At 43.6% G+C, this 26,185-nt stretch overlaps 1 protein-coding gene across 4 annotated transcripts in view; it reads right to left on the bottom strand.

Annotated features, from left to right (window-relative positions):
• The window catches only part of rbms3 (RNA binding motif, single stranded interacting protein), a 236,651-nt gene that overhangs the window by 5,047 nt on the left and 205,419 nt on the right, over window positions 1–26,185 (bottom strand). For all 4 annotated transcript variants that reach the window (XM_068711238.1, XM_068711242.1, XM_068711239.1 and 1 more), the window contains 3 exons: window positions 24,472–24,568; window positions 19,938–19,988; window positions 7,581–7,691 (listed from right to left, as the gene is read on the bottom strand). In XM_068711238.1, the coding sequence (XP_068567339.1) occupies window positions 7,581–7,691; window positions 19,938–19,988; window positions 24,472–24,568 (259 nt within the window). The remainder of the gene's footprint in view (window positions 1–7,580; window positions 7,692–19,937; window positions 19,989–24,471; window positions 24,569–26,185) is intronic.

Genomic DNA, 26,185 nt, shown 5'->3' with positions numbered 1-26,185 from the left:
TTTTCCTTTTTTCCCGGGACTTGCTGTGAATGCATGTTGTGTGTGTGTGTGTGTGTGTGTGTGTGTGGTGAACTTGCACGCCAGTGTCAGCCTGACTTGCCAGTGTGTGTGTGCGCTTCTTTTTAATTAGCGCATGCCTGTGCATAGAAGATGACTTATCACTATTTGTCCGTCCAACTGTGCATGTGGATGTACAAGTAGTGCAGCTGGGTGTTGGGAACATACATGCGTGTGGGTGTGTGTGTGTGTGTGTTGGTGTGTGTGCCAGTGTGAGACAGACAAAGACAAAGAGGCTTGGAACGATAATGCTGCAGTACAGCGCCAACGGATGTGATCCCAGATAAAAGCCACCAGGCTGCCTCTCCTCCTCTCCTCGTCTTCCTGCTGCTTTTCCGGTCCAAGAAAAAAGAAAAGAAAAGAAAAGGGAAGTACAATCCCTTATTTTTTTCCTGTCTTATTTCTTCCTTCTCCTCTCAGTCTGCCTGCCAGTGGTAAAAAAGCGTGGCGGCAGTGTGCAACAGGAGGCGGTAATGGAGGAGCTGTGCCGGGGCTGCGGAGCCTTTCTTGGCCGTGGGCCCGGCGGTGCTGGTGAAGTGTCATTACCGGCAGCGTTGCTAATGGATCGGGTACGGCTCCACCGCTCACCCCTAATGAGAGCAGCTAAAGGCCATGGACATGGGTGATTAACTCCCCCACCGACGCCGCGCATGGCCAGGAGGATGCCCTGGGATGGATGTGAGTGTGCGTTCGCATGCGACTGTTTGGGGCGACTTGTGCGTGCGAACTTAAGGTTATCACACCTGCAGGGCTGTCACACTCAGGATGGGGTGAGGCGGCACATCCAGACTTCCTGACACATTACCGCATTACCTCTCCGTGTCATCCCTCCTTCCCTCTCACCTTTCTGTCACTTGCTCTCTTCCCCCTCCCTCTCTCTCTCCCTCTCTCTCTCTCTCTCTCAACCTGCTATTGTCTAAAAGGGCCTATCAGGTTGTTGAAGTGACCTTCTCCCTGGTGAATCCAAACCATGCATACCAATTTTCCGCAGGACTTTTTTAGTCTTCGCCTCTCCTTCCCGTTAACTTATTCAGTCGACTCACCTGTGAGGGCTGCGCGAAAGCAAATGAAGGGGAGCGGGAGATAATTAGCATTATCAAAATCTCCCTGTCAAAGGCACGGCGTCCATCTGAAATGTTATATTTCTCTGCAGGACTGCAAAAGGAATTTAAATTAGACTCAACAAGGACATTTAACAAGATTTTTCCTTCCACCATAACCATTAGCTAACCTATCTAATGTGGCAGGTTGAGCAGGGCATGCTTCCGCAGTCGCTGCAAGTCAGGGGGACGTCAAGCTTGGCTCCAGTGAATTGGGTTGCTATGGCGATAAAGATGATTTTTGTCCAATTTCAACCCTTTTAATACTTCCCTGTCCATAGTCAGGGTACAGGTTTGGGCGATATAAAATATCCCTAATTGGCAATAAATGCTGTTCCACTGTCACAGCCACACATACCTGTATGTATGCACACACACACACACACACACACACACACACACACACACACACACACACACACCTGCGATTGGAGCAGATGGCATGTGCGTATGTTTGATGAACGGGAGGCCTGGATGATTCCTTAACGAGGCTGGTGTGAGTAGACTCCTTAAGTCTCTGCTCTGCCATCACTCTCCATGACATACAACTGTAAGCACTGTATAAAGTCACACCGCAATGCAGCAGTGCCGGGACGAAACCACGTAGACGTACCAAACCATAGACAAGATATTAAAGCCCTCCATATCTTGGCTCTGGTACCACAGCGGTTTGGGCCCTCGGCACCGAATACGATTTTTTTTACTTTTAGCTTCTGCTTCAAGAAGAATAAGAATCTGTGAAGATTGTTCTGGCAGAGGTGGAATGTAGCAAAGCACGTTAGCATGTTTAAAATGTTCAAATGAATCATCCGCCTCTCTGCTTATCCCTCGCTCACATCTATCTCCGTGCTGACATGCTGTTCTGTCGCGTCGGCTGCAAGGTGGAGGATAACAGTTGGTCAAGGCAAGAGCATCCAGCTACTCAGTGCGGGTTATTAATGGCAGCGCGGCGTGGGGATGGGCTCTGATGACTATTGATCTGAGCTGTGAGGCTCCATCACAATGGAGCTGCACACCAGCGGCCGTGAATCACGGCACTGTACCACTTCACCGTGAAAAGCCCTCCATATCTTGGCCCCCAGGCTTTGTTAACACCCCCTCTCACGGAGATTTATACTGGCAAAATCCGTCCGTTTTGTTTGTCTCACGCATGCACAGAGGGATGCATACGCACAAGCAGGCCCGCGTGGGTGACGCGATGCACAGTCCTGCCAATGGTTTCACATTGTTCCACTGATCTATAGGTTTTGATGAAAAAAAGAAGATTGGTGCAGCTATAAGTAAATACTAGAAGGAGCTTTGAAGAATGATCAAATAGTTCCCATTCATTTTTGAATGTTAGTTTTGCTTGAAAAGCCCATTCCTACAAAGCTGCATTCTTAATCATTCAACTTTTGTATTTCAAGGGTTAATAATGACAAGATTAAATCTTATGTGAAATAAGTTTCACTAACATGGCAAAATTATTGTTTTGGCTCAACTAGATTGACTGAAATGTTCAATAAAATCTAAAATAAATCAAATTTGATACAGGACTAAGACTAAATTATTAAAAAGAAAATGGTTTAAGTTGCCATACATTAAAACTAGCCTTAAAGTTTGAAGGACACAAATGACCAAATTGTGACTAAACCTACCATTTATGTCTAAAGACAAAATCTAAAATAGATGCCAAAATGAACATTGATGATCAGCGCTGCCCAGTTTGACAGTTTGGAGTTCACAATCTTCACAAACAGTGACTGACAGCTGCCTTAGAGACCTCTCTCTGATTGGTTCTTTGCCTTCGGGCACCGTGGAATCTTGCGAATGCCATCGGGAGCACGAAAAGGAGGCAGAGGAACCGGGTATTTTCTGTGTCTGTCTCCTGTGCTACTGTCAGGATATAGTGACAGTTTGATCAAATATGACAAAAAGTTATTTTTATTAACCTTACCAACTGTTGCTTTAAGACCCACAAATTATGCCGTCAACAGTAAGCTGTCACATAAACGTACCGCTGTTCTTTATGATCAAGATACTGAGTTTCAGGCTACGAACTGACTGCACTGCAGAGTCTGGGGCTTGCTGCAAGCTCATGCATTTAATGCACATACAAATTGGGAACATATTCAAATTTAAAAGTTCAGCACGAACATCAAATTCAGAACATTAAAATTAATTCAAGAGCGGCGCAACTCTCGCATCATACTTCTTGGCTGCGAGCCCTTAAACACATTCAAAGCGCATTGTAAATTTTATAAACGCCATAAAAAAAGTTGTCCCTCTCTTAACAATTACCTTCAAGGTCCTACAAGGACCTAGCTGCTCAGTGGTACGGGGAATCACCCAGATGTCGACGTGTGTTGCTGCTTTGGATGTGAAGCTACAAACGAAGGTGGCGCACGCTCGGTCGACTCTCCCCGGGTGAGTAGAGGTTAAACACAGCCATGCACGGTTATGGAGATGTAGAATAACATACTGTACTTAAGACTCCCCCCATATGAAACCAAGGGAAACAGCCCAGATAATAGAGGGAAGCGCTTCACACAAATCTGTCTTGCAGGGACACAGAAGCTGTCAATCACCACCGTCACCATGACAACAGAGACCTGGGTTCTACATGCCATGACAGAAAGAGGATGGAGAGCACAGAGGGAAGGTCACCTCTTGTCATGTCAAACACTATGTCGCTCACGCACAAACGCAGACACTGACATGCGTGTACACACACACACACACACACACACACACACACACACACACACACGATAAAGCAGGTGCACACCAATGCGTGCACAGCATCTAACAGGCATGAGCAAACACAAAGCATGACGGATAGACTCCTGCTAAGTGGTGAGAGCAAGGAGATAGTAAATAAATCAGTAACGGAGCGATATGCACCAAACATGGTCGAATAAATCAGCGAGGAGCTTGGATGGCATGTTTATGTGTGCCATCCATAAACAGTGAGCCTGAGGTTCTCTAGCATTCTGTGATCAAGTTGTTCGGGATAGACAGACACCAAAGTGAGCTCGGTGTCTGTGGAGGTTGTGGAAAAAATCTGTTTTTCTGGCGAAGCCGCCCAATTCCAAAGCAGTGACCATCAGGCGACCCAGCCTTTTTAAAAGGCCGAACCCTCCGTGCCTATCCTCGCTGCAAAAATAACACGGCGTTCTCGGAAAGCTACCGTCACCACACCAGTGTGTCGCAGCTTGGGCGGACCGGGAACATTTGCTTCTTTTCTTGGAATGGGGAAGAAAGCCACAGCCACACACATGCGGCCACAGAGAATCCTGGAACAGCCAAGAGGAGTGGCGGAAGTCGTGATGGGTTGTTGACTCTGGAGACGCTGCTCCTGGCAGGTGCGCATCAGCGGCGAAGACATGGTCATGTGACCGGTGAGGTGGGGGGCAATCAAAACAACCTCACCACCATGCGTCTGCACTTGAGGAATGCGCTTTAAGAGTATGTGGTGTCCAGTCCAGTTTACTGCACGGATAGTTACAGATGCTGGTTCCTAACCCCTCCTGTAACAGGCTTTCTCAATCAGGCATTATGAAAGGGCTTTTACATCTGGCTTGAGAGTGAGCTTCATAGAAAACATGTCTCAGTTCCCACTGATGATCAAGTGTGGCATGTTGTGTGTGTAGCCCAACCATAGAGGAGTTATGCTACGCAGCACATCGCCTCAGGAAAGCTAAGCAGGCAGAAAGGGGAGCGTAAACCAGAACTACAAAAAAAAAAGGAGAGAGAGTGCCGTAACCCACTTTCTCCTATAACACAACCCATCAAACATCAGAAGCCATCATCATAGATTAGCCTGTCTCTAATCCTGGCTGTTAGCACAGCTGGGGCCGATTAGGGAGGGGGCATTCCTGACAGAGCCAACATGGCGTCACAGTCGCTGACAGCTCACCTGGAAACACATGGATAACTGTACAATACAGCACTGTTTCAATCACACACACAAACACACACACACACACACGCAGAGATCAAACGTAGTGCCGGAGCAAAGCTGCCTGCTTGCCTGCCCCCAGGCAGCAGGGTTAGGGCAGGAAGTCAGGCTTCAGAACTGTGCAACACTTCTAAGTCGACTTGATCCTTAAACAGGGGGGAGTTCCTGGTTTAAGGGGCGGCAACTGTAAGCCAGTGTGTGTGTGTGTGTGTGTGTGTGTGTGTGTGTGTGTGTGTGTGTGTGTGTGTGTGTGTGTGTGTGTGTGTGTGTGTGTGTGTGTGGGGAATAAAGAAAACTGATGGAGTGATAGATGTGATGTGTGATTTAGAGAGTGAGTGAGACAGAACATGTGAGAAAGAAACAGAAATTAGAGGTCGAGAGTGAGGGAGTTGGAGAACAGAGGGTCCTGTCACACCGTTAAACTTCGCAGGAAATCTGCTTAATGTGGATCAGGGAGGAAACGTGCTCTCTCAGTATCTGGCGGTAAACGCACGCAGTGTGAAACAAATGATACGGCAGCTCCACGGCAAAGCACATGTGGCGACAGCCTAAGAAGGTTTGGCTTTCTTGAAAGGAAATGTAAAATCCATCTCTTACTCAATGTGTACTTTGTCTTAGACCCAAATGAATAGCGTTCCCCAAAGATTGAAAGGCCTCCACTTGGTCATTCTGACCCAAACCTACTGTCTAATGGACACCTGCGGATTTGTCTCTCAACGTATAACTCTCTGTCTGAAAGAGCAGATGTAGACTTTTACATGTTTTTTCATTGCTGGACTGGTAAACGAAATAGCAGCAAAACCGCGAGCCACAAATCCATTTTAAGTGCAGTGTTTGAGCAATTTTACTAAGGTAATGCAATATAGTCATGGCTTTATTGACTCCTAAAACAATGAAACTATGTACATACTACTTCCTGCAATTATTTGGCTTTATCAATCTAGCAAATAACACATAATGATGAAACTGGTTAGCGTGCTTTCCATATTAACGGTATTTTACAAAAGACTCTTCTAATATTTGCTGTATTATCATTTTACTAATTCAACATAATTTCCCTGAATGAGACATTGTACATAATATTAGATAATATTATGTTTGCATCTGTGATTTGCTGCCATATCTTTGAGTGTTTGGGGTGGGAAAGTGTCTAGTTCCCCACAATTTGGGGAGTTAAGGTCATGTAATGAACTCCAAATGACTCTTTGCCAAATCCCACCCCTCGAACGCAGACTGGCCTATCATAGCGGTAGATACTGCTGGATATGCTAGTCAGCTTATTCGCATTCGGTCAGCAAAACATTAGCCGGCTTATCTTTGTCCAAATGATTGTTGGCATTTGGATTGTAGATCTGAAGGTCCTGCACCTGGCCGTTTGTAAATTGGACATGCACCACCAAAGATTTAATGCTGACAAGTGTCGGTTTGTTAACGCCAAACACTAGATAGGCGGCAACATGCAGCGTTAGTCGGTGGCAAGCCGTCAAGGTTCTCCTAATTCGTGAGGCTCGACATCTTTAACAAACTTAAATTCTGTAATATATGGCTCCTTTGCCTCTGTTGAGAGCTTCTCTTTCTGAGGATGACTAGACCGGTGACAGATAATGACAGCTATTGTAGCTTCGTGAGCCATCCTCCAAAAGTGGTGCCGTCGCCCGAGAATGCTCTGCGATTCCTATTCCCTGTTTCTACTGACACCTTTTTTCCTGCCCTCACCATGTGTGCAACGATCTTAACACACTTTGAGGTTTTACTGAAAGCAATTGTGAAACTATGAAAAGGTGTTAAAAAAAGATAAAAGACAACAAAAAGATGCCATAAACAAGAACTAAACCAAAGGTATTCTAACAAGGACAAAAGTACATACCTGTTGTCATATTAGTTACATTTTCCCTCATGCCAGGAAGAAACAAAGTATCACCAGTGAGAGATCAACACTAGTTCCCCAGAGGACGTACAAGTAGTAAAAATACACACAGGTAAAAGTAAAAAGAGTAAAATATAAATCAGTTAGCCCAACAGATAATAAACAATTCAGTCAGCCTCAGACAGCTAAGCTATAATGGGTAGCCTTGTTAGCAATAAACTGATCACAGAAAACTAAATTAATCAATCAGCAATAACACAACAGCTGCACTAATAAAACACTAATAAAAAGAGTGCCTACAGATAAGACATTTAATGAGTGGAATAAAGATGCTTGTAAATATTTGCTTGGTCACAGATTGGTGGATGTAAAAATGAAACCAACTGTTGCTGGAAAATATTGTAAATATACACATTGTCAACAGTATATAAAAAAAAGATCAAGATGGAACTAAAGTTTTATTCCTCCAAAGCTTACTGCTCTGAGCACATTGACTTTCTCAACTTGGAGGTTCTCTCTGGTTTCTGGCAACAAGAGATCCTCGTGTTCGTGCATTTGTGTTTTTGTGTTTTTGGTAACATGCATGGCTCGTTGTAGCACAGCGAGGCGTACTCACACTTCCTGTAGTGCCCAGGGACAGATGGTTCATCTGCTGGGCGAGAGGGCCCATCATGCTGGCAGGCTGCATGGACATAGTGTGGTCCATGGCTGGCGTGATCACTGCACCCTGGTGGAGACGGGAGAAAAGATGAGGAGAAGGTGAGACGAGAGGACAAGCCGAAGAAATGATGAAGATTGTGGATACTCTTTAATCTGATTAGCTAGGAAGGAGTTCACATAAAAAGAAGGTTTGTATAAGGGTGAATGCCCAAGAGGATAGGGTATGGTGGTAAGGGTTAAAAGAAGGCCAGGCAGGAAGTTGGGGTTAGAAAGGATAAGAACAGAGAGAAAGTCAGCAGGAGGACAGGAAGGATCTTCAAAAACATAAAAACAATAAGAACAGAGGAAGGGGGAAAGGTGGGGCGGAGGCAGGGGTGACACGAGGACAAATGCAGCCAGAGAAGAAGAAGGGAAGAGGGGACAGTGTCAATAAACAGCAACAGAACACAGGGACATTTTCAGGATCAATACACACTATTGTCTTTCAGTCCATCAAAATAGTCTATACGTGCTGCTGATGTATCAACAATATGGGTTTGTGCGGTTCATTGATTGAAGAGAAAGGATGCCTCCTCTCTGCCCCCCCTCCCTGTCTCTCACTCACTCTCTGGCCTCCCCTCCTCTCGGTGTAATGCGCCGCATGTTTTCCCCAACGGGCGGATGAGAACGCTAGAAGCTTCTTTTTCCGCGGTGCAGTGGAACATGAGGGAAAGTGATGAAACCATTGTTGCACTTTCATCCCTTGTCATGATAGCTCCATTTCCCCAGCACCGACGCCTCGGGAGGAGCGCGCTCACAACCAAGCCCTCTCCCTCGGCTCGGCTCGCCTCTCTTCTCACTTTGTGTGTCTTTGTTGCCAGTGTGTCTACGTGTGTTTGTGGGTAAGCCTGCAGCACACCGTGCGCAACAGCATCGGTGCGCGAGTGTTTAAAGGGACTGGCTGGCGTCTGCGGATGTGGGCGTGCAGCTCCGGTAGTGTGTGTGTGCGTGCATGTGCGCACCCCACTGGTGACTGTGTGGGCCTATTGGAGAACAAACTGTGCAGACACAGCCTGTCAGAACCGCTCTGCTTGTCTACTCCCTGCATTCACAACACAGTCAGCCAAAATCTCTCTCGCTCTCTCACTCTCTCTCCCCCACCCTCCCTCATCTTCTCCCTCTACCACTCAATATGCTAGCTTCATGTGATCCTTCCCGGAGTTTCACCTCAGCATACAAAGAAAGAGGCTGGGTGAATGCTGAGATCAGTAGTGGAAGGAGTGTTAAAATTGCACCAACTTTGCGTAAGTCTCATTATTACTAAGTGGCCATTTACACATCACTAAATTAAAACAATTTGCTCCACACAAACGAAAAGGTGAAATTGGGGCCCTGGGTTTTGCCTCTCAGGCTTTATACAACCGCCTTATCTTACTGTTGATTGTTGGGACTGTATGAAACCTGAAAGGAACAACTGCAGAACTACTCAGAGCTGAAAAAGGCACTGGCTCATTCGTGTTTTGTTGATTTTTTTCTAATTACATTTGACTATAATAATAACAACAACATATATATATATATATATATATATATATATATATATATATATATATAGGAAGTTAAATAAAAGCAGAGATTAGTTATTACTAAAAATTCACACCCAGTAACTGCTAGGTGTAACTGTTACGTAGCTAAATAGACAACCTGATGTTAGCTTGCTAATCATGATGTAATATGACAGATGGTCTAGCTATCTGACCCAACACTTGATGAAAATGCTGTTTAATAATGACAACAACTCAACACAATGTACCTCAAATCTCAAAATGATGCTAATTAATGCTAAATCAAGCTAATAACTGCACGAATATTACTAATTCCGAAACTCATATTTCTCCATGTATGCATATTATGCAAATCAAAAATAAGGGATTAGCAACTTAAAATATCAGTACCCGCAATCTGTTATTATTATTATTATTATCAGTTTTCATATTGTAAAGAATTTACAGCTCATGATGAATGTCTTTTAGGTCGATTGAACAGCACTATAGATTTTTACTAGCAGCCCATGTTCACATTACAGAAGTCAAGTTAAGAAGTAGATTAACTGATCTCAAGTCTTATGTGTTTTGTGTGGACAATCTCAATATTTCTCCAATTAATAAATACATAAAAAATCATTAGTTGCCTGAGTTCACCGGTGTGATAGACGGGAGAAGTAAAGAGGAGAGGGGAGACAAGGAGACAGGAAAAAGAAGAGACAGCGTGAGGACAGGAGAAGGATGATTAAGGAGAGAGCCGATGGAGGTCACGAGGAAGACGGGAGCCAGAAGAGACGGACGGGGGAGAGGGAGGACAGAGATATTGGAGAGAAAGGCTGAGGGACACGCAGGGCGAGAGCGAGAGAGACGACAAAGAAAGAGAAAGCAGAAGAGAGGAGGCATGGAGGAGAGAAGGAAAGAGAAAGGGAGGAGCGAGAGGGAAGCAGCAGGAGCTGTGGGCTACCTGTTACCGATTCAGCCTCTGACAATGCCTTTATAATGGGAAAGGGAGAGCAACGGAAAGGCTTAATTCACAGACGTGTCAGGGAGAGTTAAGCCGATTTGTGATTTCGATTTTCTGTGTTTGTGAGACTGAGTGTCTGTGAGAGAGGGGGTTTTTAGTGTGTGTGTGTGTGTGTGTGTGTGTGTGTGTGTGTGAGCGGCGTGTGTCTGTCCAGAGATAGACTAGAGAGGAGAGAAAATGAGAAGGAGACTGACACAAATAGAACAATATATGCTTTGGATTTGCCCGCTGCGTGAGAGAAAGACAGAGAAAGAGCAAGTTAGTGGATGCTACAGACGCATCTCAAATGCATGACATGATGTTTACAGATCTCCTCGATGTATGCACTGTTTTTGGTGTGCCAGTGAAATGTGTGCGTCCGAGAAAAACCCATCTTGCCTAAGATGGTATTGATCGTGCTCCAGACAGGAGACAGATGATATCAGCCCCCCTGGTTGTTAAATACGTTGATATACACTCAGCGACCAGAGACAATGTACAGTAAATAAGAAATCTTGTAAAAAGAAGAAAAAAAACAGCAGTGTTTTTTAACGACCACTCATTACGAGTAAATAGCAGCACTCAGACTGATGGAGCCCTGATCGGTATCAGCTGATATTCATTACTATGCCTTTAATGCTGCTGATCAGAAATAACAGCTGTAAAATGGGTAAGGCGATACATAAATGTCACACAGATAGTGTTTATACTGCCTGATCCATTACGGTTAAGGGATCTCCAGTCCTACACAGATTCATGAGGCAGTCAGGTATAGGCAGCATGTTTGGGGCTGTCGAGCTTAAGGAACTGAGTATTTGGTTTCTTGCTGCACAGAATTTCATCTAATTTTCTGAACGCTGACATGAGAAATCTTCTTTTTTTTTTCAGCTATGTGACCAAAAGAGTCATTTTTTAAATCTGCTCTGTCAAGAAGGCAGTGACAGATTTTGAAATAAAGAACAAAATTGCTCATTTTGGAGAGTATTACAACATGTCACGAAGCTCCCTTCAAAGTAAATAGACTACAATCTTCACGGACTAGAAAAACAAACGTTGATGGAGTCACCGCAACATGGAGAGGTCCTCGAACATGCAGCCACAACTGACTGCCCAAAAATATTATGCAGTGTGCTGCAGCAGAGTGGGGGATTACCCGTGGACAGATACAGAGGGGCACGCTCACTCACGGACGCACACACCGATTGCATGATAATATCGCAGAGATAATAGAACTTTATTTATACAACACTTTTAATACAAAGCTACAATTACTTTAAGTGATTGTGGGCCCTGATGTTTCACTGCTGGCAAAAAGTAAAAACGGGACATGAACGATGAAAAGTTTTCAAAGTATAAGTGCTTTCTGACGGGTAAAAAAAAAAGACACATTCAAAGCCTGAAGAGCGTCAAACAATGGCCGAGGCTGTGTTCCACTCAAACAAAGCTTGTGTTGTCCCCATGAAAGAGGACCTGCACTTGACTCAACACATTCCTCGCTGTATTTGACAGTTGGCTTCTCCATGTGACGTGTCGGTGGTTTGGATACCGATGCTGGTAGTGTGTTTTGTGTCAAGGTAAATGTGACACGCAACACTGCAGGATACTTATAGAGGTGCTGCGGCTCCACGCCGCAGGGTTCGAGTAATTCTGCCAAAGCTTCAGTACTGCATAGATATTTCTCCATATCCAGTGAAACGTGCAGACACAGACACAGCTTGTTCCCTCAGTCGTTATTGGTCTGGAAAGCCTGGTGTTATAGAACATCTGCTGATGATTGACTGGTAACTATAGACAGTATGGAATGCCAGAGACCGCTAACACTAGAAGCCTGCCCACCTGAAGGGAATATCCTGTAGGTACAGAAACTGGATCCATAGAAGCCACAAAATTACACAAGTTACTGGATAGTGTGTGTATGCGTTCTTATTTATTATCTCTCCCCGGCATGAATGTGAGAGGAGAGTTTGTGTTCGGTTGTGTGTGTGCGTGCTTCTGTCTGTCTATCTTGCATACTACTGACCAATCAGTCTAATATTGTTTTTGTGCTCATTTATGACTGAATGCTCAAGGGCCATATGAGGTTGCGGTGATTCACACTTTTTGATAAACTTATTTTATTGACTGTTGCATTCGACTGCTGACTCCTTGATCCTGTTAACTGGCCGGTAGGGGCCACAAGTGATCGACAACTGCTTCAGTTTCAGTTTGGAATTGTTCCCGTCCAGATTTGCATGTCTGGCTGAGCGGCAAACATCGACCCAGTAGCGTTCCTGATTATCCATTGCATATGATTGCGGCTTAATGGGGCAGTGTGTGTGCATAGGGAGGGTGTAGACGTAGGGTTGAGCGAGAGTGAGAAAGGGAGACGGTGGCAGTAAATGTACAGGTGGTCCGTGAATAAACACTGCAAACATACTCTAATATCAAAGAAGTTCCCATGACATGCTGCAGGGAGAAAGTGGAGGTAGAGTCTGTGGGATTAGCCTATTGTGGGTTGTATTGGTTCAATCAAACATTGCAGCAGCGCTCCTTGCAGACACACTTGTCTGAGATCTGCTCTCTGCTGAGTCCTTTCAAGTCTTGTTTTGTATTGGTGCTCTAATAAGACTAACAATAGCCCCCCATGACTTTTGTTTCACCTCCCTCGACTGTGACCACAGTTCTCAGATACCCTCAGGCACCTTACTATTCAGGAAAGCCCAAAAAAGGGAGCCAGCATCCTGGGTCTTTCACTGTAATCCGCAGCATGAATCCCTCCTCGGGGCTAACAGACTACCAGGGCTGCCCTAGTATTACCAACACAGTCTGTCTACAAGACACAACGTGCCAGGGACTAAGGCAGGAAGGTGAACTGCTCATTTCACCCAACTGAAGTAGCAGAGTAGTGCACACTGATGAATAGCAATAAATGAAGCCACACAGGTTGACATTGATGCAGATAGCGGCTTATCGTAGCCGCCGCCATCATGTTCAAATTCTTTTTTTTTACGGTTCTGAAAAGCTTAATTGCAGACCCCACAGGAACCTACAGGGAACAGGACTGTGAAAATGAAGCAGCCAAAGGGCCACAACAATGTATGTTAACAGATTAGCATGTGGAACCAGATACCGATGGAGGATTTCTCACCTCTGGCAAGGATGTTTATCTACTGTGTTACTATTTGTCCTCCACATTGAAAAGACAACAAGAGGAACAATGGATCAATCTCCAGACACTTATTGATTCATTTCGTCTGTCAATCACGTGCAATATCTCAGAGGATGCAGATTGAATTACAATTAAATGTTTTACCCCAGGAAATCTACTTTTTCCAGTAACACCAGTGAGGTGCTGTAGGCTACAAATACAGGTCAAAATATGAGGACATATGTTTCTGATTGGCTGTGATTGAGATCGTTCACAGCAATGCTGTTGCTTTGTTGTGCACAAATTAATTCAGTCCCTATTACTACTGATAATGACTATAAAATGCTCATAGTAATGAGGTCATTATTAGAAAAAATCCACTAACTTCAAGAGGATATTTGGATGGATTTGTCCTGTGTGTGTAGGTGTGTTTGTGTATGTGTGTGTGTGTGTGTGTGTGTGTGGGCATTTGCGTGCGTATAAGAGAGGATAAAGATGCTAGATGAAGCATGTAACAGTATTTGTCATGTCTTCATGGGAGGTCCATTCCTCTCCACGCTAGGATCAACCGTTCTCTGACTGCCTTTTGTAGACAAATGGATCATTTCACACTCAAGGCTCTCTACAGAATATTTATCCTATTTACAAAAGAAAAAAGATTAGAAATCCAATTTTTTTTTAAACACAGCGAGCTAGTAAAGCCTGTCCACCAAAGCAAATCAGCTTTTGTCTCAAAATGTGTTTCTGCTGCTATCGCAACATTTTTCAAGGTAATACCAAAAAGCTTATAGCAAAAATGCAGCCGCTCAATCTCTTTCTGTCAGTCACCCTGTGGCACTGCAACAATATCTGTCTTTTATGAATGCAACTTTAACCCTGGACAGACGATTTTTTTTCGCTTGCACCGGCACAGTAGCTGCCGTTGTACTCTGAAAGGGCATTAGAGGAGAGAGAGACGGAGGAGGTTGAAGAGAGAGAGAGAAGCAGGAGGGATGGAATGAGACAAAAACAGGAAGATATAAGAGGGAGATGTATAGAAAGAAGTAGAGAGGGAGTGAGGATGGGAGAGAGGGATGAAAAGATAAAGAGAGGAGAGGAAGAGCAACGAGAGCAGCTCAAGGACGACTGTAGCCCCGTCTCGAATTCTGCCTCGCCAGTCAAATCCATGAGACCAACATAATGTTCCCTCTTTCTGAATCCGCGGAACGTTTTACGTGTCAAGCGGGAAGATGGGTATCACACAGTGCACCAACTCGCCCCCATCCGATGTGGGCAGATAGTTACGGTTCAATTCTAAGAGGCCCAGCAAGCGGCTATTTGAAGCCGAAGCCAGGGAGAACTGGCTGGGGTGCAACCGAGAGGAATTCAATAACTCACCTTCAGTATGTAAGGGCCAAAGCACTCCGGCAAATACACACTTGAAGCACATACAGTCCACAGTGAGGAAAAGGGGGAGAATAAGGATAGATAAGTCACGGGGAAAGACAGCAATGCTCACTTGGCTGGCTTTACAGCTTCTCCGGCACTCTTTGGCAGAGGGAAGTGAGTTTTAGGGTCCGCATGCATGATTAATGATCTCTACGTAAGTGAGATTTACCATGAAGAATGTTTCTGCACTCAAACATCATGTGTGTTTAGAGCGGCGGTGCATCTGCGTGCATGTGCGTATTTGTCTTTTGGGGCATTTGGTTCCCCAGTTTTATCCTCTTCTGCAAGGTCCGCTGACCAAATAACAGAGCGCAAAAGGCAAGCGGTCATGCTGTTCGGACATTCCACGCCTAAACTGCCAAACAGAGCACAGCAGATCTGAGAGAGAGAGAAGACAAGTAAAAGAAAAAAAGAACGACGCTTGGACGAACAAGCTGCAACCTCATTTTGCCGTCCACTTTAAAAAAGTTCTCCAAAGTTCCACGCCCAGCGCATTCTGCCCATTAATTGGGGATAAACACATTTTGAACACTGTTCTCTCCTCACTCTCTCTGACTTCCTGCTACCAAAGTGCCGGCTCCTCTGCGGTGATGAAGTTCAGTTTCGTATGAATGGACTTGTCAAACTTAATTTAGTCGGATAGAAAATAAACACCTTCACCGAAGCGGTACAAGCTGCAATGTTCTGTTTACTGTGCAATAAGCAAACTCTTGGTCAAGTTGTTCTCAACTTCAACATACATTGATTTACTGCCATTCAATACATCATCTGTTATTTCCCAGAATTTATTGTTTGACACTATTTTTCAATGGAGTTTAAGTTAGTTTGTGAAGGAACTGGGATGCTGTAATAAAACAGAAAAAGCATGCAGTAACACAGCACCAACAGCAGCAAATCAACAAGGTATTTAAATCGCTCTCCCAACCTTTTATATCTTACAAACAAGCTGAATGTGTCCTGGTGAGAGATATAGCTCTTCTTTATCCCTGTGGAAGTTCCTCACCCAGACAATTTACCATGATTGTCTTCATAGCAGGCGCTAATAGGAGAGAATGTTAAATATGATCCCATAATGGAACCTGGCCTTTACTTGATTACATTTCAAAGAGTTTAGCCGTATGTAAATTAAATGTTGTATTGTATATGTTAAACATGTGTCTCTCCCAGTTACACAATGTAAAGTGATACTTCAGGTGGAATTAAAAGATGCCAGAATAGAATTAGTCTTGCACATTTACTACAGCTATACATAACATGATACATCATTTGGATCTTTAAGGCTGTGTCAGAAATAAAACCCAATTTATTCTGTAGTGCACTACATTTATTGTCCGCCATTCAATTTGAGTGTCTGTGTGGAAATGCATCCACTATGTAGTGCCTTCAAAACCTGCAACAAAGGAAAGAAGAAAAGTAATGTTCATAGTATGTACACTACGTTCTGCTAAAAATCGCACAAGGCAATTGCCGAGGTACAACTCTACATCTGGCAGAGAAAAGGCAGAATAATCAAGTTTCAGGAAGTATACTTGGACCAAAGCTGTTGCCCTTGCAACAGAATGGCAATGAAAAGGTCTAAAGAAGTGAATGAGTGACTGAGGGATTGGTTTCGGACAGTTTGAATACACATTCTTTTGCTAGTAGCGACCACTAATGTATAGTATCTGCACTTACACTTTAACTCTCAGGCAGTATTTTGAAGGTCTGTTGGTACCCTCCATTAATACTGTTACGTGTAACGTTTTGTAGAAGTTAAACCTGCACTGCTACTGCGTTGCTAATATGACATTCCAGGTAGCCTAACTGCTAATTTATTGTTGGGCTGACTGATATGGGTTTTACAACACACACACATGTCTGTTCTATTCTATTCTGATATCTGACTGGCTGGCTGTGACCCCTTCCCCTTCCATGCTCTGCTGCCTCCATATTGCCTGGACACCAGTAGCGCCATCGCACAACGCTCCATTGGTTTAACACGCAACAAGTGGTGGGACCGGCCAAACTGCAGCACAATCAATTGGTTTTTAATGCTTTGAGTAGGCCCCTGAGCTCTCGAAGCTAGCACGCTTGGGCAATTTGATGTTAGTCACTGAGCTGGTGGCAGGCTGTGTGTGTGTGTGAGGGGCCGTCTACTGTGTATGTAGCGTGGGTCATAAAGGGAGACAGATTGGTAGCTATGATCCAGTGACGGCGGTGACAGCTGGGGTTAGCAACTAGCAGCCGTTTGGTGACAGAAATGGAACACAATGGGGACGGACACGGCCACATGGCTACTTCTGGCATGACGGCATGATGAGATGTACACCACAGTACGATGCAGCTACTGACTAGTGGCCACTGCCAATGGCTCCAAGAGGCCTCACGACATAAGGCTGGAAGATGGAGGGCCGTCAGGCAGCCGTACGGTCTGGTTGGGAACAACCAGTATGGACCACACATATGGCACTGCATAGCACATGTAGTGCACACAAATATGAATAAGGCAAGCATGAGCAGTTACACAGACATAGACAATGAGGCTGTGCACATTCTGTCTACCACAAAACAAGAGACTAAAGTCTGCCAGAAGATGAAGGAAATGGTACATACATCTAATATAAAATTGCATTGGTATTGTCCAAATGCACGGACAAATAGAGATTTCTTGTTGTGCATGTGTCTACAGAATTACACATACACATTTGCAGGTGCACAGCGCTACCCATGCTGAGCAGTTAAGCTATTAGAAATATCTGTTATTCTTGTCATTCATTCACTTTGTAATAATGTCTACCACCCAGCAGCGAAAACAGTCAGCTTGTTAGCGAGCTAACTTTAATCTTGTGTGAAACAAGCATCACCAGGAAAGTGCAGTCCTGACAGCAAAGGGAAGAGAAAGCCCGGAGAGTTAAGAAACTCGCAGGACAGGCATGAGGTCGCACGGCTGAAAGGCAAACTGAGTGGCTCGGAGGGCAGCTGCAGCTGTGTGTGTGTGTGTGTGTGTGTGTGTGTGTGTGTGTGTGTGTGTGTGTGTGTGTGTGTGTGTGTGTGTCGGCCTGGCTGGTGGCCTGCTGCGACCAGATTACATGTTCACTGTCCCACAGCGGGAGTGGAAGTGAGATGGGTAGGACTGAGTGCTAAATGGCCACAGCTGGGAGCCATGTGGCTGGTCGAGCACTCCAGTGAGTGAGTGAGTGCTGGACCATCAGCTGTATAGTCCAGTGTTTCCAAATTTGCTCAATCACAGGGACTCGCCTTTTCTTTTTTTTTGTACTCAGGCTAACAATGCTATTGACACTTTCATGGTAGCTTGAAGCAAACACATTTTTTTTCAGTGAAAGTGGCAACAGAAACAGCTTATAGAAAATAGGAGTTATTTACATTTTTCGGATATTTGCCGTCTGGGTAAGTCTGGCCAACAACAACTAAACTGACAAAGGGAATCACAACTGATTACTGTAAGAAATGGTATTACAATGCTATATTGTTCCAGGGATGATGATCTATAAAAAAAACATTTAGAAAACTGGTGATGACAGTACTGTGTATTATTGAATAATATCTAGAAAATGTACAAAACAATTATTATAAAAGATTTTTGATTTAGAATCGTGACACCCCTAATTATAAGGCTTTTCAGGTTGATATTTATTCACTATACAGTGTGGGACACTAAAGCGTGTTTCACCGTATAACAGTGTATCACACTGCACTGCAAGATATTATCATAAATCCTAATAGCAAGGCTGCATGCTCAGCTGCATGCGTGTTCATTCATTAGTACAGAATGGTGAACTTTGATGCAACAGCATGAGTTAAATCATGCAGCTATGTGATTTATTATAACCTCAGCAAAAAATAACTTGCTTTACCCTGAGGTTAAACATTTCATTTCCAAAGACAAAATAACTTACTGCATCAGTGAAATGACACATGCTTATTCTGTACTGTACTATAATGCACCTCATTGTAGTATACAGTAGCTCCCTTTTACAATATGCTTTACTCCACTGTATGAACTACTCGAGTGATCTCTGTATTGCAGTGCAGCGCACAGTGCTGTAGCACACATTAAGTAAGACGTCTATTTCGCTAATTTGTGTCTGGAACAGTGAGACGATTGTAAAGAATCAAATACATGTGCCCTTGTCTGGTTCAGTGCTTCAGGGGCCACGAAATGCCTCAAGCAAACGTTAAAGCCTCTGGCAGAATGATTAAAAACCTCTAAGCAACATAACGGGAACACTCATGGAGCTAGCATCAGTTAAAGCCCAACCTTAAAACAATTTACCAAACCACTAATGCTCTTTGTTGCTACAACATTAGGGAAGCAAATCTGGGATGCATTCCAAACAATACTGTTGTTACGTTACACAAAACATGGATCCAAAAAAGTGAATATAAACACTGGGCTATTAAGAGTCTTTAAAAACATTCTTGTCTGACTTGTAACTAAAAAGTGAAGTAGTAAAATAAGTTTTCGTCAGTGAAGAAAATACCAAATAACTCATTAGTGTGGATATTATTTGCAGACTGGCTGAGATAACAAAACTACATTATGGACTCTCAGAAAACCAGCGTTCTGTACTGCAATGCAATGTTCTGTACAGCAACACAGCCTACCTCACTTCTACTGTGGCAGGCTGTGTTGCTGGTGAACTAAATCTAATTAATAATAATTTTACCCTGTCTGCTGTCTGGGCCGGTAACCCTGAGCAACAGTCTACAGCCCGTCTGTACTGTGCTGCGGTCTGGTAAATGATGCTGAATGGCTTCCTGGCACATCCAACACCTATAAACTCCCAACCAAAAAAATAAAACCCAATGTGTTTGTATACTTAGGAGAGATGGAAACATGTGGTTATCAGGACGGGATAATATACCTTTATAGTAATTGCAGGACACAAGTGGTGCAATCATTGAGCTATAAGAAGCTTTCATGTGGCACTTTCATGGTATGTGCATGTATGCAATTTAGTAGGTTTAACATTTGGCCTGCAGCAGAGGAAGAATGTGGCTTGAATGTATTATTTTCTATTTTCTGATCATTTGAATTGCTCTGAATTAAAAAAACTCATTGTTGTAAACCGTTTTCAGCACGAACGTGAAATATACTTCTTGTAACGAGTTCCTCCTAAAACCTTTCAACAGCTCTGGCAAAAATATGCAGAAAGGAGAAACTGAAGGCTAAGGATGGGCCCCAATGGGGAGCCAAGGGCAGCTACTGCAGGTGAACGGTAAAGTACTTACTGTAGGTTGCATAACATATTGTTGATGAGGCATCCATGACGTACTCTGGACCTGAGGAGAAAACACATAAAGTGTGAAATGATGGTGACAATATAACTTTTTCTCAAGCTTAGACAGATCCAAGTTGTATCCCACATAAAGCAATAAACGCTGCTCAAATATTCACAATATGTTCAAATACTCTCGAGTCTGGAGGTTTTAAAGTGATTGCATTGGTTTTAAAGCACCAAAGTGGCTGAATTTTACACAGATTAGGTTGTGCCAAAGAATTACAAAAAATAATTTGAAAGTCTGGAGGCAGCAAATCTCCCTCCTGCCTTCTCATAATTGCCAACAGTATGACTTGTGCATGGAGCCCATAAATTAGGTTCCTTCTCTATTACAATAATATCATTAATGCTGTACCCAGTGCTGTCGCAAGAGGGGTCAGACACTGAAAAATTGGGGGAAAAGACGGCTAGAGAGAACCCATTTCAGTCAGCATATTTAAAAGTAAACAGAAAAGAAAAAGTAAAAGGAATTTGAGAGTGGTCGACAGAGCTTTTCTTTGTTTCAGAGGTATGCCAAGATATTACTAGAGGAAAACAATAACAGAGGCATGCATATTCACAAATGTGGACGGTAAAGTTAAAGAGACGGTGAAACAGTGACAAAGACAATGATCAAGAGACTGTAGGGAATGGAGGAACAAACAGAGCTTTTAGATGTGCTGGAGAGAGGAATTAGACAGCTTGTAGCGGACAAACACACAGGCTGGCCACTGATCCTGGTAAAATGATTAGATTAAACAAAGACAAACACGGAATAATCTGCTATAAGAGCAATCAATCCTCTGTGCCAACCCAAACGCGTGATTTGGATCCACACCTAAACAAAGCTTGATATTCTACAACATGAAGCCAAGTCTGTTTGTTTATACATGGCAGTATTTGTTCTCCCCAGCTGAACGGGACAGCAGATAGACACAGAGAAAGCTTATCTTTAATCACATTATCTTCATGCAAGATGAGGCATGACCATCATGTGATTTATTTAACAGACTATTCTGACTCAAGGCCCCTTTATGACTTTGGACCGTCCCAGACCGATGTTGAGAAATGTGGGGAAATCTTTGGTTGTAAATCAAAAACCCTGGTTTGGATTGTTTTGAGTCCACTCACGGACGATTTAGAGCTTTGTTGGCCAAAGATGCAAATCCCACAATGTGATAACTGCTACGAACCACGTTTGCAAACCTACCAATCGGAATGCAACATGAAACGACACAGAATAAGGGGCGTGGCTTAGGTGTGCGCAAGAGGATGGGGATAGGTGACTGTTCGTTCTAAACAACAATGGCGGCTCCTGAGGAGGTTAGCATAACTGCTACAAAAGCATCCGTTGTATCAGAACGGATGAGTATTTCTTCAGTGAAAGAACGGCACTGAAGGCTTTTCTCGATGGAAAAGATGATTTTGCTCTCCAACCGACTCGCGTCGGTAAAGAGTTTGACTTGACAGATTGTTCATCCAATCACCTGCCAAGTGTTTTTTTTAATTTTTTAAAGTACCTGCCCTTTTCCAAACACTTTCCATTGACTGCTTCTCAGATGGTTCCGCGTGACAAACCATCTGGCGGGTCAGGTTAACGATTTACCAGACATTCATTGCACCATCTGACATGCTTTAAAACTCATAGAGATTGTAAACCTGACTGAGATTAGGCCCATTTTACACACTGTCGGCAGTTACAGATTAAAAAAACGGTTTGCATGGGTAGAACATCACATTACATTACATTACAAAACAGCTAACTAGGATGCTACAGAATACTACTACTGATAAATGGATACACGGAGAATAGAGCTACAGAACTTCTCTACAGTAAAATGTTGGCTGTCGGAACTTCTGTTTCCCCACAATGGCAGAATTGGATTGGATTGTGTGTTGTGGAGGTCAGCGTATTTGGGTTCAAAGTTCAATTTTGTTTGACTTTTGCCGCACAACTTGACAGAAAACCTGTGCCGTGTGCCATTATGGCTCATGCAGCTGCCCGAGAGAGCGCAGCCTCTCTCCCTCCGATGGAAATGATGGTCTATTAAAGAACAATATTGAATCAACCAGACAGCCACAGGCAGAGAGCTATCTGTAGTATTGAATGTAGGGAGGTAACGGATCACAAATGTCACGGTTTGGAGTTTTGGGTCACGCAACGGATCAGCAGAAAAAAAGGAACGTCAATATATTTTTGAGCCATGTTGGCTGATACAAATAGGTTTTGTTGTTGTTTTGTTAAAGCAACTTTTTTTTGTCATCACTGTCACCACTAATATAATATAAACCGCTCTGAGGTCAGTATAAACTGATAACAATTTTTTTAATCTTGTTATTTTGTTATAGCCATCTATAGTGGTTATTAACGTTCATTCCAAATTATTAGGAAATAACTATAACTTATTAACTAATAATTGTTGTTAAAAACTACATTTTACAAGATCATTTTTGAACACATCATGATAATGTAATAAATGACCTACGCTCAATGAATGGAACCTCTGTATGTTAGCCGTTAGCTCTGGTGCTACCATTGTTACTAGCTCTCCTGCTAAATTCAACACAGACTTACTGTTCACAATGTAGCATTATCAGGAATCGCCGACTAAAAAGCATTAATGCTGATATCGGAATGGAAAAAATGGGGCCAGGAACACCGAGGACTTGTCTTGACTGATTTGAGATTTTCCCCAAAGGACCTAAAACCGCTCTGACGGACTGGTTTTGCTTATTGCTACAGTAAGTAGGATACAGCTAGGAAGGAGCAGTTGTTCTATAGCTCCAGCAGGTTCAGTGTGAGCGGATGCTATAATGTGCATGACCTAAGCAGCTCCCTACCGCTGGCTGAACTTCACAGCTTGTGTTACCATTTAAAACAGCCTGTCAGCCAATAAGACAAAAAACAAACAGTCAGAGAGTCAGCCAGTTGGCCAACGACCCATCCACCCAGTTAGCTAGGTAGTAAGCCAGCTAGCCACATATTTAGTCAGCCAGTGAGCCAGTCTGCAGGGCCAGTGATGTAAACCAGGCCACGGCTGGCTGGCGGCACCAGCTGAGATCTTGGTAGAGATCTGGCCTCGGCTGGTTCCCGTCATGTGGATCATCAAAGCTGTTTTTCCAAGAGACAAAGCCAATCATCATTCGAGCCCACGGGAGGCTTGAAAGAACACCAGAACACTGCTGTTGGCATGGTTCATTTGCAGATTCGATAAATCAATGCCATCAAACTAGCAGCTCTAAAAAATATCCACTCAACATAAACATAAAAGAAGGAATGGCATATACTGTCATTTCTATGCAGCTTGAGATTTTCATTACAAAGGCAGTAGTTTCCATCATAAAAGGAAGCGATTTCCTTTTGTCTAGTGTGTGTGGCTGCCTGGCTTGTCTTCTCTTTTTCCTTTTTCCTCCGTCTCTTTGTACTTGAACAGAAGATGAAGGACTCACCTTCCTGCCGTGACTGGCTGAAGGGCAATATTACAGGAAGCGATGGCAGAGCTGCCCGATATTGAAACTGTGAGGATTAATATTCCTCAAAAGCCTGGCCATTGTTTTTGATAAATCAATTTGGGAAGCCTTCCGAGAGCGGATTAGAGACGCGCCCTGGCCCACTTCCCCCCCCCCCCCCCCCCCCCCCACCCCTCCACCGCAGGTACTGGACCAGAGTTTTAATCAAGCGTGCCTCAAAGACGGGCACAGCAACCTTCAGCAACACCCCTCCGCTGCATCGCCACCATTACCACCCGTGCTATCCGTCCTCCTCTCCGTAGTTGTCTCTCTCTCTCTCCATCTGTCCCTTCTATTTTCCCCATCTATCCTTCATCTCCTCTCTCGCGCTCGCTATCCTCGTCTGTCTGTCTCTGCATACCAAACGGAGCCGATGTTAAGCGATAGTGTCTGAGCGAGAGGGCACGGTGGCAGCGCCTCTTGATGTTTCGATTCGGCAGAGGGTGCCGCGTGAAATGCGCGGCGACGGAAAACGGTTAACGCTCTTGACATCTCACACAGCCAATTTTCACGTTCCTGTTCTGTTCTCTTTCATTACTCCACAGATCACAGCCGTGAGGGATGTGGAAATTCACTTTGGAAGAGGAAGCGACTGTATCCAAGTTAGTTAAAAAAACAACCAAAAAAAAACACACAACAACTTTATTGCGTTAGCAGCTTAGGGAGCACAAAAGAGGTCAGGAAACTAGGAGGGAGGAAAGTGTTGTTTTTCATAGACACTTTAATTCATGATGGGTGATTATATTTTTTTTCTACCCTGTCAGCCTTTTTTTTTTAATGCTTGTTTTCTGATGCCTGTTGTGTTTGCCGCCTACGAAACAGATGCCATCGAGCACAGCTGGAGTGGCAGAGAGACGATGAGAAGACGAAGAAGAGAGAACCTCATGCTGTTTTGCAGATCACCCCCTCTCTTCCATCCCCTTACACAAAGCAAACCCTCCTATTACACATACACGGTCAGCAATCTACCCACAATGCAGTGCATTATGGCCCACCTGATATGTGGAAACGGGGGAAGCAGCGATGAAGGGCGTGATGGAGGTCTGTGCAATCATGCGGTTGGTGGCGATGCTGTAAGGCGAGGAGTAGAACCTGAGGAAGGAGAGAGAGGGAGGGAGGGAAAGCGGGGAAGGAGGCAGAGACACAGCAGAACCAGTTTGTCAAATTCATAATAGGTATATAGAACATTATGTAAGCCAGACATTTTGTTACCTTGATACAGAAATGGTGTATTATCTGACAGATATTTGTCTTTACTAAGGTTTCTCTGTCAATAGAAGAAAGAAAAACTTGCAAACTAGAGCGCGCACACACACACACAATCACACACACAATCACACACACAAACACACTGTTGATTTATCCTGCAGCTTGTTCAGGGCAAACACATGGCCTTATATTGTATTTTGAACGGCACATAAAAGTTTCATGAAGTGTCTCATAGCGTTCTCAATTGAAAAGTCGGGTTTTATCACATCAGATTGAGCTTTGTCATCGTATAAAGTAGGTGGTGCTATTTATTTTTATTTTTTCCAATGTGGACTGAATGTGGTTTTAAGGCTACACTGTACCGTGCTTTAAGCAGCACTCTTGTAGGCCGAGCTTTGGGAAAACTCATTGCATTTTAAGAAGCTATAAGGTTTGACATGAGCTGCAGAGAAGCGAGGTGGTCGGCTTTGCTACTTTATCTCATTGCTGAAGGTTTATAGCAACCGAATGTGATCCCCTGGGAGGCTAAGTGGAATGTCCAACAGTCACCTGAGCTGAAGATCATACTGCTGGCTGAGTATATTAGACAAGTTGGGTTTGAAGACTTCTATTTCAAGATGCTGCATAAGCTCTTTATGTTGTGCATTGCATTATATCATAATTCAAATGTTCTGTTTGGAGTCCCGGAGAACCCAGGCCCAATCAAGCTCAAGCTCAACCCAGCTCAAAAAACATACTTAACATTGATTTATCAACTTGATACTACATAACTTAACCCGACCCTCCAGATGTGTGTCACACAGAACCATCTGAAAAGCAGTCATTGGAAACTGTTTGGAAAAGGGCGGGCACAAACATGTGGCAGGTGTTTGGATGAGCCATCTCAAACACCTCAATCAAACTCTTTTGATTTTCCAACGAGAAAAGCTTCTCTCTTCTTTCAATGAATGAATACCCTCCAGTTCTGATATAACTGATGCTATAGCAGCAGCTACACAAACCAGGATGTACGTATGAGCGGACGGACAACCCGACAACATAATACCTCCAGCCATGGCTGTTGCCGTCACGGAGGCATATAAATAGGGATTTTGCAGTCATACATTTTTTTACACATACAGTAGCGAGGTCTGTGAGACTCAAAACGACGAAGAAGTAATACCAAAGTCACCAAAGCACAAGGGATAAGAATTGACTCTGAAATACTGTTCATGCCTTACTTATGAGATGCAGGAATATCTTACAGTGTTATGTCAGTATTTCGTCTTAATATGGGAAAAATTTTTCTTTTTGCTGTTCCCCTTTGAAAGCATAGTTAAATATAATCAAATATTAATGCAAAAATGTAAATTTAGTCCCACAACCACAATATATATATATGTATATGTATGTATATATATATATATATATATATATATATATATATATATATATATATTTATGGGTAATATGCATCTTAATTGTATTTTAAATACACTAATCCGATTTGCCCTGCAGGCC

This window comes from Cebidichthys violaceus, unplaced genomic scaffold, assembly GCF_023349555.1.
Source record: "Cebidichthys violaceus isolate CVI_PGR_0920_01 unplaced genomic scaffold, fCebVio1.0.p SCAF_16, whole genome shotgun sequence".
Taxonomy (NCBI): Eukaryota; Metazoa; Chordata; class Actinopteri; order Perciformes; family Stichaeidae; genus Cebidichthys; species Cebidichthys violaceus.
Note: the sequence above shows the minus strand (reverse complement) of the source record. Positions and strands in the feature narration are given on the sequence as shown.